The sequence below is a fragment of the Asterias amurensis genome, chromosome 9 (assembly GCF_032118995.1).
Source record: "Asterias amurensis chromosome 9, ASM3211899v1".
Lineage (NCBI taxonomy): Eukaryota > Metazoa > Echinodermata > Asteroidea > Forcipulatida > Asteriidae > Asterias > Asterias amurensis.
This window is the reverse complement of record NC_092656.1, coordinates 14013372-14027704: the sequence shown is the minus strand read 5'-3', so window position 1 is coordinate 14027704 and position 14333 is coordinate 14013372. Positions and strand designations below refer to the sequence as shown.

Below are 14333 nucleotides of genomic sequence, written 5' to 3'. Positions count from 1 at the left end.
GCCATGGGATGGGGGATAATGGTGTCCCAGTGCATGGGATTATGGTTACATAAGATCCTTGAGGGACGACTGAGATTTTTGAGAGGTTAAGCAAAGGTGTCTCGATCAGTGACCGGACATGCAACGAGGGTTTCCGTTGGCGCTAATATGAGCACCCAGGCCCCCATTTTCACGAGGCTGTTATGAGAACAGTAAATTTCTTTGCTAACTTTTGCGGCAAAAAATGAGTGGGGCACTAGTTGCAACATTGTCAAATTTATGGAATTTCGGCTGGAAACCAGTTTCTGTCAAGCAAGATTTTTTCCTGTGCTCAATATAATGTCATGAAAATTATATTTCGTCTCAGTGATCTTGAGATCAGAAAGTTGTTTTAGCATGTATTTTCATGACATTGTTTTACTCATTTCTCAAAAACTACAGCTCCTCAGCAACCTATTATTTTAAGGTACGCCAAATTTCTACTATCGTTATCTTCAAACTGTGAAGTTTCATGTAAATCTGTAAACATTGTGTTTGTGTTACAAAAAGTACCCACATGGGCCTAGCTGATGATAAACTGACCTCGGTTTGATCAATAGGAACACTACTTGGTAACGTGTTCTATTTATTTTATATTTTATGTTAATTGTATAATCTCGAATCGTTTTAAAGTTTAAAATTCAATTCCGTTTGTTGCTTGCTTGCAATGGCGTTATATGTTGTTTGTTCATTTGGCCGTCCATAGCTTGCGTTTTGGGTTGATTGCCCTTTGACCCGTCACTGCGCTAAATGTAAACATTGTCTGCAAACAAGAAAAGTGTGCAAGATATGCGGAAAGGCGCTGCTTGGTGTTGTTGGTGTTGTTGAAAACAGTTGACAAAATATGGCGAAATACTCTGGTTACCTCTGTCTACCCTTCATCTTTTGGTTATCAAACATCATATGTTTGCTCAGAGCAGTATCGTCGCCAGCAGCTTTCCCTTTCAGAAATACTTCACTTTCTTGGGAGGAGCGACTGGATGATTTGGTTTCCCGTCTAGAGGTACCGGACATCGTGCTGCAGTTGACCCGTGGTGGAGCTGGACCCAACGGCCCAGCTCCTGCTATTGCACGGTTAGGTATCGGTCCCTGTAACTGGAACACGGAGTGCATTCATGGGGACGGTGAGGCAGGAAATGCAACATCTTTCCCTCAGGCGTTGGGCCTGGCAGCCACATTTGAGTAAGCGTTACGACTTACGGTTTCAATTCAATTGGCATGTTCACAATTCGTAATATTTTATTTCAATTTCACTCGGTAAAATTGAAGCAGATATGTTTAGCCTGGTAGGACGTCGCGTTGCCTGCAACGGAGGAGTCCAACCTGGGCTAATCTGTTTAATATGACTGAGGCCTGATTAACAAATTTTAAAAGCAAGCACATCTACAATGATAATCAATAATGGTCAATGAGGTCAATAATAGACCCAGTACATGTAACTGGGGTGCTTGAACTTCTTTTAAGCTTTTTCTTTTGTGTTGACATGATATCTGCGGCTGAACTATGGAAAATGTCAAAAGATTGAAGAAGCGCAGCCAGTGCCCCAATTACTACCACCTAGTCCTAGAACTATGAGGTTCTGCTATCGTCTCCATCGATAGCAGATGAACCGCATAGTTCTAGGAGTATCCAATTACTACTGGTAAAATACATGTAACTCACAACTCTCATCGTAACATGAATCATGCTTTGTGAAATCCTGAACTAAATAGGCCCCTAAAGGGTAAAGCACAATAATTGTTTCATGATTCATAATCATATGGTTGGCACTGTCTGATTTTTAAACATTTACTCTTTTCCAGTGTGAACGTAATTTATGAAGTAGCCAAGGCGACTAGTGAGGAGGTCCGAGCCAAGTACAACAACTTAACACAGCATGGTATCTACAGTGATCATGGTGGATTAAGTTGTTTCAGCCCAGTAGTCAACATAATGAGACATCCTCTATGGGGGCGTAATCAGGTACCGGTAGTATATAGTCAAGTTCTTATAAGATTCTTAAAGATCTTACTTATTCGCATATATTTTTATATGAGAATCTTATAAGAATCTTATAAGAATGCTCTCAGGGTTTTGGAAGATTCTTTTAGGATTCTTATAAGATTCTTATAAGATTCATTACACGATTCATTACTCAAGATCTTACTAGGTTGCATCTTATGAGAATCTTGTTATAAGAATCTTAAAAGAATCTTAAAGAATGAAAGAGTGAAATATTTTTGCTGGAAAAACTTGTTTGTAATATAGGCCTTACATACAAAAATATGATACAACAATTTTGTAACAGAAATGTCTCATAACATTTGAATCAGAACTTACAACATCATTTTTTTCTTGACTGACTTATAGGAAACATACGGTGAGGATCCATTCTTAACTGGAGTAGCAGCCAAGGCATTTATTAATGGACTACGAGGCACAGATGAGAGGATACTACGCACTAGTGCTGGATGTAAACACTTTGATGTACACAGTGGGCCAGAAGATATCCCTTCATCAAGATTCACATTCAATGCTATGGTACGAAAGTGTTGGCTTGTTCAAAAGTTATTTGATAACTAATAGTAATAATAATAATAATAACCGTATTTATAATGCGCCTTTTGCCAAAGGATACAAAGCGCCAGGTATTAAGACCTAATCCTTAAGCACTATGTAATGGTTTACAAGGTGCTGTGGCGCAATATGCTGCCAGTCCAGCCAGGAACACCGGGGCGAACCCCTTCTCTTTTCGATAAGTGCACTGGGTTATTTTACATGCGTTTACACAACACATGGGACCAACGGCTTTACGTCCCATCCGAAGGACAAAGCAATGGTTATGTCCAAATAGTTGGGCACTGGACACATTTAATTGTCAAAGACCAGTATTCTCACTTGGTGTATCCATCCAAACATGCATAAAATAACAATGTGAAAATTTTAACTCATTTTGTCATCGAAGTTGCATGAGAATAACGAAAGAAAAAACACCCTTGTTGCACAAATTTGTGTGCTTTCAGATGCATAAAAGAAAACTTCAGCTGTCAAAGTCTTTTACTATTTGAGTGAGAAATTACTACTTTCTCAAAAACTACATTACTTCAGAGGAAGCCCTTACAATGTTTTATACTGTCAACAGCTCTCCATTACTTGTTTCCAAGTAATTTTTTAAGCAAACATTTGTTTTGAGTAATAACCAATAGTGTCCAGTACCTTTTAAAGCTATAGTTGCCGTTGGAGTTCCTGCATACACTACTTATCTTCAAGTATTGGTGGATCCATAGCAACATTGCCACCAAAGTGTGATATTAAACTGCATTGACGACATCTTACCGCCATCTTAGAGCAAGCCTATTCTTCCTACTGTAGTCTGTTTTCTTATTTTTTTGCCCGTAGAAAGATCGGGAAAACTTAACGCCTCAAAAGTCTATTAGAGCCGGCACATGTACATGTAGGTCTGCCCTTACACTTGATATAATGTTCCTAATTTGTTTGAAGGAGCAAACCAAATTGCATGCCAGGATAACAAACATAATATGAGTTTACCACAATTTTGTTCATGCATGCAATGTAATAAGGGCATTGGGTTTTCCAGGTGCAAAGTTTGACTGTATTTTGGGGGAAACTTGTCATCTAAATGTTAAACTTTCGTCTTGTTCATTGTTTCGACTTAACAGGTAACAGATGAGGATCTCTATATGACATATCTTCCAGCATTTCGTGAGTGTGTGAAGGCAGGATCTTATGGTATCATGTGTAGCTATAATAGGTGAGATTGTCAGTTGGGTTGGTTTGATTAAGGGTTTCTGAGTGTACTCATTGTTAAAGTGTGTAAGAGATATCAGTCTTTGGGTCTCGCAGTGTACTCATAATAGTGTGTATGTAATAGAGCTTTCTCAGTTCACTTCCGAATATACGTTTTAATAAGCTCTGCCCTGTTATAATGTATGAATTGACAAAATACAAGCATGAATATGATCGTATCCCAAATCGCACAAGTGCAAGTATGAAAGCCGTGTTGCACATTATGTGATTCACACAGTACATAGCTCTGTGAATGAGGAGCATGATCAACTTGCACATCATCGGCTGTCAGATGCGTGGATGCAGCAATAACTGTATGCAACTGCAGTTTGTGCATTTATTTTGATTTGAAATATGTACAGTTCCATAATAATGTTTTTTCTGCCCTGACCCTTGGCTAATGTTTCTTTTTGTTGACAGTATTAATGGTGTTCCTTCATGTGTTAACAAGAGGTTTCTTACTGACATCCTCCGCACTGAGTTTGGATTCCAAGGATACGTAGTCAGCGATCAGAAAGCAGTGGAGTATGTCCTGACAAAGCATAAGTACACACAGACTGCTCTAGAGACTGCAGTAGCCGCAGTCAAAGCAGGATGTAACCTGGAGTTATGTTACTCAGCTCATAATGTGTATACCAATCTCACTAAGGCATTACAGCTAGGCCTGGTGGCTGAGACAGAGCTCAGGGCCTTGGTCAGACCTCTCTTCTACACCAGATTGAGATTGGGGGAGTTTGACCCTCCTGCAATGAATCCTTATGCTGGTTTCGATGCTAAGGATATTGTGGAGTCTGAACCTCACAGGAATGTAGCAATTACGGCTGCTATAAAGTCATTTGTCTTGCTGAAGAATGAGGGAGGTGTTCTACCAGTTGGCAAAATCCATACATTAGCTGTAAGTTGTTTTTAGCTACAAAGATGCAGTGTCAACCCTTGTTGAAAAGCCCACTGTTATAAAGAGGGTTCTGCTTATAAAGACTACATTAGAAGTAATGAATATTTTCTTCTCTCTGTTTTTTGTATTGCTGTCCTCTTATAACAACGTTCCTGTTATAAAGAGGGAATTGGCCAATCCCAGCGATCTTGTTACAAAGAGAGTTGACTGTAGTTGCACCTCCAAAATGAGATTACTGATGACTTGAGTTGCAGCAGGATCGAAGCATTGTTCAAGGGGATCCTGGTCTAGTTTCCAGTCTTCATGCTTCATCTAGTGAATAATCCCCCACAGTACTTTTTTTCTGAAGACGATCAGGTCATGACCTGATCCAATTGAAATGTTTAGTCGTTACACTAACTGGTTCTTTTCAGAACCACCTCGGCTCATTAAAGATATAACATGGATTCAACCCAAACCTTAGTTTTCCCACCTTGCACACTTTCAAATCCTTTTATTTGTTAAAAGAACAACCCACAAAGATTTTCAATATTTGTTTTCCCCATTTTTATTCTCTCTTAACAACAGGTAGTGGGTCCATTTGCAGATTCTCCTCAAGAAATAATGGGTAGTTATAAACCTATGACTGATCCCAAGTTTATAACAACTCCAAGGACTGGTCTGAAGAATCTTGCTCAAGTAAACCAATACGCTGCAGGATGTAACGATCCAATATGTGACACTTACAACCACTTAGATATAATGAACGCAGTAGCTGGTGCAGATTTGATTGTAGTCTGTCTAGGTACAGGTTAGTAATGTTTTTGTTTTTTAAGGTCAAATTTGCACTAAAATTCGATTGAATAAAAAAATTTTTTTTTATGGATTTTCTTTGGCTATACTGGGTAAAATGTAGTTCATAAACTTATTTTCTAAATGGTCCTCAGTATATGATTAAAGTAGACAAATTTTGATTTATTGTATGTGTTTTGAATGACACATCAAAAGAAGTTGCGAAGGTAGTCACTCTGCTCTGCCAACCAGGCTCCTAGTGGATGATACCCATGCCTAAATCTTTACGGACTGTGATGAGGGGGGTAATCCTGTTTCAGCACTAGGTAGGAGAAGGTGGCAGCATGGCCCTACTGACATTCAATCTGCATGGGTCGACATCCCAAAGCAGTAAAGTGTAGCCCTTTCCTTGAAGTGGCTGTCTGGACTTGTGAGTTGGGAGATACCTCGTAGAAAAGAAAGGAAAGTCAAATCTAGTACTACATTGATGATATCCTAGTGCTACTTTTATACTTCTCATTTTGTGATGTGACTTTCCTCTTTAGTACTTCTGTCATGATCTTCAATATTGGAGGAATAGTGTTAAAGAAAATGTTCTTATTGTTTCTCATTGTTTCTTACCATTTGAAGGGGTAAGTGTTGAAAGTGAGGGTAATGATAGAAGAAGTATGTCTCTACCTGGTCATCAGCTTCAACTTCTTCAAGATGCTGTCAAATATGGTATGATGGTTATTACTAAGACATAAATTGTTTGTTGAGCCCATCTTCTTTATGAAATTTCCAGAGAGGAAGAAGTGAATGTTCTTAATAAATAATCTTATAATTTTATTATACTTTTAGGATGAAAGTAACTCAAATGGACAACTGCATTTAGTTTTCTAGATGTTCAGTTTGCCCACTCCGTGATGAACCACAAACTAGTTGGATAATTTTTTTTCTATTAAATTGCAGCTGCTAAAAAAGGAAGCAGTAATCAAGAATTACACACTAAGGTTGAGGGCCAGGGTCAAAAGTCCCCACTATTGTTTTTGGAGGGTGAGGTTTGATGAGATGTTTTCAAAAGTTATTTTATGAGTTGAAAGCAAAGTTGTTTTTGTTTTACTTAAAAACCCAAAATGATCTTTGGATAGATCCTAAAGTGATGAATAACACCTTCTCATGTTTATAGCACTGGACACATTTTGTGTAATTGTTAAAGATCACTAGGTATTTCCCAACAAATTTCCCATCGAATTTGCAAGAGAAAGAAAAAACAACCTTGTTTCATTACTTTTTGTGCTTGCAGATGCATAATAAATGGCTTCAGCTGAAGTCATTTATATTTTGAGTGAGAAATTACTTCTTTCTCAAAACTATGTTACTTCAGAGGGAGCCTTTTCTCAAAATGTTTTATACCATCATTGTTTCCACTGATCGTTACCAAGTAAGTTGTTATGCTAACAATTATTTTGAGTAATTACCAAAAGTGTCCAGTGCCTAAAAAGAGAACTCATGCTTGATAATTAACCTGTGAATCTGTTAACAATGTTTCTTCATCAGCATCAGGGAAGCCAGTTGTTCTCCTCCTCTTTAATGCTGGGCCATTAGACATCCGATGGGCTGATGCTAACCCTGGGGTACCTGTTATAATAGAGTGTTTCTTCCCTGGACAGGCAACAGGTGTAGCACTCAGAGCTCTTCTTAGCAATGATGGAAGCACTACCCTAGCCAGCCCTGCAGGAAGATTACCATTCACATGGCCTACTAGAATGGATCAGGTAGGGTTCAACATCAAAGTTATAATGGAAGTTAACGCCTTGCCCAGAGTCTTAAGTTATTTTTGTTTGGAGCTCTCTCATGCGTCTCTTGGGCTACTCACAACTGGCTTCCATTATGCCATAGACTTCAAAAGACTCAGCAGCACATTTCAATTTAACTTGTTTCATTCCCTTGCTTGTGTTTAAAAAATAATTTTTTGTTATAGCCCTTGACTGTTTGCATTTAGAACTTAAAAGCAGAATAATACTCCTTACTGTTGTAATTTGATCTTTATATTTACTACTGAAGTTCAGATGTTATTCAGTCTTGGTTTTATTTCTTAGGTTCTGATGCCATTGGTCTTTGTTTAAGTTCTGATGTCTTGGTCTTCGTTTTATTGCTTAAGTTTTGATGGCATTTGGCATTTTTTTTATTTTTTTTTATTCTGGTGTATTGTGCTTTGTTTTGTTTCAAATTAAGTTCTTATGTCATTTTGTATATGTTTTATTTCACAAGCTCTGATGTCATTTGATCTTTGTTACATTTTAAAAGCTCTGATATTTCCTTTTATTTTATTTCTTAAGTTCTGATGTCCATTAGTCTTAATATTTTCCGCCCATATCATTGCTAAGGTGTTGAAACCAGTATTTTGATTTCTAACCCAGGTACCTCCCATGACAGACTATAGTATGGCAAATCGCACCTACCGCTATTCCTCAGAGAGCCCATTGTACCCATTTGGGTATGGTCTATCTTACACACAGTTCAAGTACATTGATTTGACCTTAACACCAGAGACTATTGGTCCATGTGATGATGTGTCAGTCAATGTCACTTTGATGAATATCGGCAAATATGATGCTGATGAGGTATGTAAACTATCACCTTCTCTTTCTCACTTGTCATTTTTTATTGTTGTATCCCGTTAAACAGTATGAGTAAAAATTCTAGTTACTCATTTGATTGTTTCTTCTGAAGGCATTAGAATATATTGTTAAAAATCAAAATACCTCATGCAGTTGGTACACCACATTGGCCCAATCTATGTGCGCTGCCCACCACCACAATGCATTTGAGTTTATTGTCACCATTATCTGCTAGGACAATAATCATACTTTCCCCGGTTCTTTGACAAAAGAACCCCCATACCACAGGCATATTACTGAGTATACAGTTCTAACACTGTAACACACATCAGTGTAAGGGTAAAAACCAAAGCTAATAATATTATTATAAAGAATTTTATTCTTAATCCCCAATGCAAATCTAACATCTCTTTAACTGTTGTTGTATTCGCTGCTAAAATATAGGATTCAAAGTGCCTCTAGCTACCGGGCAACCTTGGTAGTCTAGTTGGTAAGACACTGCTCTAGATGCAAAGTTTGTGGGTTTGAATCCCACCCGAGTAATATGCCTGTGATTTGTTTTCTTCACAGAACTCGGGGAAAGTACTAAGTATACAGTGCTAACACACATCAGCGTAAGGGAAAACCATCATCAATATTCTTTAGCAAATTAAACATTTCTTATTTTTTTCTTTTTCTCTTTTCAGACTATTGAAGTCTACATACAGTGGCATAACTCCTCAGTAATCGTACCCAAGCTGCAGCTTGCTGCTTTTGCACGTCGGAAAACAACAGTGAAAAACCAAATAACCATAGAACTGACAATTCCAGTCCGTGTAAGGGCAGTTTACAAAGATAGCCTGGTACTTGAACCTGGCCTATTCACTGTGTATGCTGGCGGTCAACAACCGGGACAAAAGCGACAAGTTGGCTCTAATGTGCTTAGTACATCATTCAAAGTTGAAGGACCAGTCACTTCTCTTTCCAAGTGCACTTCATGAACATGTTTTGGTGTATAGGGGACTTTGGACCACAAGGTGGCAGCAGAGATGCAAGGTTTAAGACACTGGACACTATTGGTAGTTGTCAAAGACTAGTCTTCACAGTTGGTGTATCTCAACATATGCATAAACTAACAAACCTGTGAAAATTTGAGCTCAATCGGTCCTCACAGTGGTGTATGAGCGCGGTGCGCGAAACCTTTACGGCGTGGTGCCGGGACCTGCAAGCTCACCGGAAAATTTTGTATTCTAGATTTTTCTGAGGTTCAACTTAATTAGAGGCATAAGTGATGAGGGAAATGAAAACAAAAAGCCTTCAATTTGCACTGTAGAATGTAGGTCTTTTGGATTTGGGAAAAACTTAAATTGTCATTTGAAGTATCAGGGGGAAAAGTTGAATTTCCGGTCACATCACCTCGCCGACTTTGAAGGGTTGGTTGGTTGGTTTGGAATATTTTTTTAACTTTTATTGGCACGTACTTCAGTAATAAGATGCGTTTCCGCGTTATTAGATTTCACCTTTATACATCCTGAGTTTCGTTTTAGTCGTGACATTGCTCCTTTTGCTTTGTCACCCTTTACAGGAACACGTTGCCTTGGATCGGTCGAGTTGGTCTTTGAAAAGCGTTTTGTGACCGTTTGTTATAAAATGCATATGGTTAGAAAGATGATGTAAAAGTAGAATACAATGATCTACACAAATATGCCTCGAAATTGCGTGGTTTTCTTTTTACATCGTCCAATAACACGGTCGGCCATTTATGGGAGTCATAAATTAATGGACGTAAAAAGAAAACCGTGCAATGTTGAGTGATACTTGTGTGGAACATTATATTCTACTTTTAAAACATCTTTCTAATCATATACATTTCATAACCAACGGTTTCAAACGCTTTTTATAGACTAACTCGTCCGATCCAAGGCAACGTGTTCCTTTAAGTTAAAGCCTGGACCCGATAAATGTGTCCTTAGTTTTGCTAATGTTCGGACTGTTGTTAAAGACCCTGGACACTATTGGTAATTGTCAAAGATCAGTCTTCTCACTTGTTGTATCTCAACATATGCATAAAATAACAAACCTGTGAACATCTCAATTTGTCATCGAAGTTGCGAGATAATAATGAAAGAAACAATTACACCTCGTAACATAGCCTTGATCAAGGCGCTACAGCCAGCCGCGATCTGCAAAATCCCAGTCCCCATCACTGAATTCCACCAGTGCACCCCCATACATAACACAGTGCATATAATACGTATACAGCGTATGTACACACATACGTACTGTACATGTACATGTACCATCTGTATACGGTACACTTACGGTACATGGGTACTTCCTAAGTAGCCACGTGTGCGAGGTTGAAAGTAGAAAGACACGACCGTACTCACGACTACGCTATACTGTTCTCGCTGTACAATGTATGGTAATGTACATTTGTGTATGCACTGCATGCGTGTGCAGCGAACCGGGCCGGGGAACAGTACGTCAACAGCCTTGATCAAGGCTACTCGTAACACGAAGTTGTGTTCTTTCAAATGCTTGATTTCGAGACCTCAAATTCTAAATCTGAGGTCTCGAAATCAAATTCGCGGAAAATTACTTCTTTCTCGAAAACTACGTCACTTCAGAGGGAGCCGTTTCTCACAATGTTTCATACTACCAACAGCCCCCATTACTCGTTGCCAAGTGAGGTTTTATGCTAATAATAATTTTGAGTTATTACCAATAGTGTCCACTGCCTTTAACTACAAGCTTAAAAATAAGGGGTCGTTGTTGAACATAAAAAACATATCCCACAGGTCCCTTCTATTTCTGTCAATACATTTCTTCTATTCTTATGTAAAGTTGGTTTCTAGCCTGGTACTTGAACCTGGCCTATTCACTGTGTATGCTGGCGGTCAACAACCGGGACAAAAGCGACAAGTTGGCTCTAATGTGCTTAGTACATCATTCAAAGTTGAAGGACCAGTCACTTCTCTTTCCAAGTGCACTTCATGAACATGTTTTGGTGTATAGGGGACTTTGGACCACAAGGTGGCAGCAGAGATGCAAGGTTTAAGACACTGGACACTATTGGTAGTTGTCAAAGACTAGTCTTCACAGTTGGTGTATCTCAACATATGCATAAAATAACAAACCTGTGAAAATTTGAGCTCAATCGGTCGTCGAAGTGGCGAGATATTAATGAAAGAAAAAAAAAACACCTTTGTCGCACCATGGTCTTACAAAGTTGGGTGCTTTCAGATGCTTGATTTCGAGACCTCAAATTCTAAATCTGAGGTCTCGAAATCAAATCAGTGGAAAATTACTTCTTTCTCGAAGACTTGCACTTCACTGGGAGTTGTTTCTCACAATGTGTTATACTTTCAATACAACCTCTCCCCATTACTTGTAATCAAGAAAGGTTTTATGATAATTATTTTGAGTTATTACCAACAGTGTCCACTGCCTTTAAGGGCACTGGACACTTTTGGTAATTAATCAAAATAATTGAATTGTTAGCATAAAAACTTACTTGATAACAAGCAATGGAGAGCTGTTCATAGAATAAAACATTTTGAGAAACGGCTCCCTCTGTCTGAAGTAGAATAGTTTTCCAGAAAGAAGTAATTTTCCATGAATTTGATTTTGAGACCTGAGTATTAGATTTTGAGGTCCCGAAGTCAAGCATCTGAAAGCACACATTTCGTGTGAAAAGGGTGTTTTTTCTTCCATTATTATCTCGCAAATTATTATTTACACAAATATTGTTTGTAATTACTGTGAAAATTCTTGGAACAATGAATTTACCTTGTGAGTCTGCTGCCACCTAGCCTCCCAAATAGAGAATAGGGGTTGGTTGGGGAGGTGTTAGGGTTCTTGTTCCAGTCATACATCCATGCGGATACTACATGCTTTTTAATCTGTCTTTACTCTACATTTGTTTACATTATTTACTTTGTGTTACATAACAACATTTAGTATAAAAATATAAAACAATGTTAACTTGTTTTTTAGACTTTTTAGGCTTTTTTGAAAGTTTGTGTAAAATTACTGCTCTTAATTATAGTTAGAAAAACAAATTAAAGACTAGTATATGAATTTATTTTTTATTTTTATATATAAAACTATTGAAAGAAGTAAGTAACTTATGGCAAAATTGTGTTATAGTTCAGAAAAAATATGTATATTTATAATTTCTGAATCTGATGTAATCAGAGTATAATGATCAAAACATCTGTTTGATTGTTTGTTTGGGTGTTTGCGCGCTTTGTTTGTTTGTTTGTTTGTTTGGCCATTTCAATTTGTACAACATTCTGTAGAAAGGGTTTTATTTTGTCTAAAGGGTGTTGAGAATGAACATTTGTATGTCGCGTGGTACCTGACAGACTACACATTCAAACGCTACTAGATGATAATAGTAATCATTTGTAATGTGCCATGTTCGTCTGTCGCTCCTGTCACAGGAGAGATGCTGACAAAAACGTGGGCCGGCATGTAATTATTTACAAACAAGGCAATTTGAATACACAAACAAGTTTTCAAAATCTGTCAATTATTGAATAAAGGGAAATGTCTGAACACATACATTTATATTTGAACAGCGTTTTGGGGCTGCAGCGTAGCTCGGACGCAAAAGTTGTGAACACTGGTCCTAAAAACACGTTAGTTAGTGGTCGAAAGATAAATGATTTATGTTTCATATTTTATGTACTTTTAAGCATGAGAGCCAAGGCAATCAACTGTCTTCTTTGTGTAGCCTATATAAATAGAGATAAACCAAATCTAGTGTAATAAACTGAAGATTTTAAAATGCTGCTTTACGGAAACATTTAAGGGACATTGAGGACAAGAAAAAAGGAACAAATTAATATGACTTATCATAGTTATGACTGAAAATTCATATAAATCGCCTTTGAATGTCACACAGACAAAGTGCGCTTTACAAATGCTGTGTTATTATTGTTATTATTTAAAATTACAGGCTTCATATTTTGCCCTAAAAAGATTGGGTATGTTTTCCCGGCAAAGTCCAGCAACAAATATGGTTAAGGTTAGGGTTGAGGTTGGATCTGCTCCTAATTAAAGGGATGTGTTGTTGTTAGGGGTCCAGTGCACATAGCTCAAGAGTTGGGTGCCATAATTTGGGTTCCTCACAGCGGTGTATGAGCGCGGTGCGCGAAACCATTACGGCGTGGCGTCCGGGACCTGCAAGCTCACCGGAAAATTTTGTATTCTAGATTTTTCTGAGGTGCAACTTAATTAGAGGCATAAGTGATGAGGGAAATGAAAACAAAAAGCCTTCAATTTGAACTGTATAATGTGGGTCTTTTGGATTTGGGAAAAACTTAAATTGTCATTTGAAGTATTAGGGGGAAAAGTTGAATTTCCGGTCACATCACCTCGCCGACTTTGAAGGGTTGGTTGGTTGGTTTGGAATATTGTCTTACCTTTTATTGGCACGTACTTCAGTAATAAGATGCGTTTCCGCGTTATTAGATTTCACCTTTATACATCCTGAGTTTCGTTTTAGTCGTGACATTGCTCCTTACAGGAACACGTTGCCTTGGATCGGTCGAGTTGGTCTTTGAAAAGCGTTTTGTGACCGTTTGTTATAAAATGCATATGGTTAGAAAGATGATGTAAAAGTAGAATACAATGATCTACACAAATATGCCTCGAAATTGCGTGGTTTTCTTTTTACATCGTCCAATAACACGGTCGGCCATTTATGGGAGTCATAAATTAATGGCCGACCGTGATAGTTCGCGACGTAAAAAGAAAACCGTGCAATGTTGAGTGATACTTGTGTGGAACATTATATTCTACTTTTAAAACATCTTTCTAATCATAAACATTGCATAACAAACGGTTTCAAACGCTTTTTATAGACTAACTCGTCCGATCCAAGGCAACGTGTTCCTTTAAGTTAAAGCCTGGACCCGATAAATGTGTCCTTAGTTTTGCTAATGTTCGGACTATTGTTAAAGACCCTGGACACTGTTGGTAATTGTCAAAGATCAGTCTTCTCACTTGGTGTATCTCAACATATGCATAAAATAACAAACCTGTGAAAATTTGATCTCAATTTGTCATCGAAGTTGCGAGATAATAATGAAAGAAACAATTACACCTTGTAACACGAAGTTGTGTGCTTTCAAATGCTTGATTTCGAGACCTCAAATTCTAAATCTGAGGTCTCGAAATCAAATTCGCGGAAAATTACTTCTTTCTCGAAAACTACGTCACTTCAGAGGGAGCCGTTTCTCACAATGTTTCATACTACCAACAGCCCCCAT

General features: G+C 38.0%; 1 protein-coding gene across 1 annotated transcript; it reads left to right on the top strand.

The window, feature by feature from the left end:
- Window positions 1-799: 799 nt before the first annotated feature.
- LOC139942017 (uncharacterized) lies at window positions 800-13685 on the top strand. The gene is made up of 10 exons (XM_071938682.1): window positions 800-1200; window positions 1821-1980; window positions 2368-2538; window positions 3678-3769; window positions 4225-4699; window positions 5267-5489; window positions 6101-6190; window positions 7010-7227; window positions 7873-8076; window positions 8760-13685. The coding sequence occupies exons 1-10, from the start codon at window positions 863-865 to the stop codon at window positions 9051-9053; spliced, it is 2265 nt and encodes a 754-aa protein (XP_071794783.1). The 5' UTR covers window positions 800-862; the 3' UTR covers window positions 9054-13685.
- The last annotated feature ends 648 nt before the right edge of the window (window positions 13686-14333 follow it).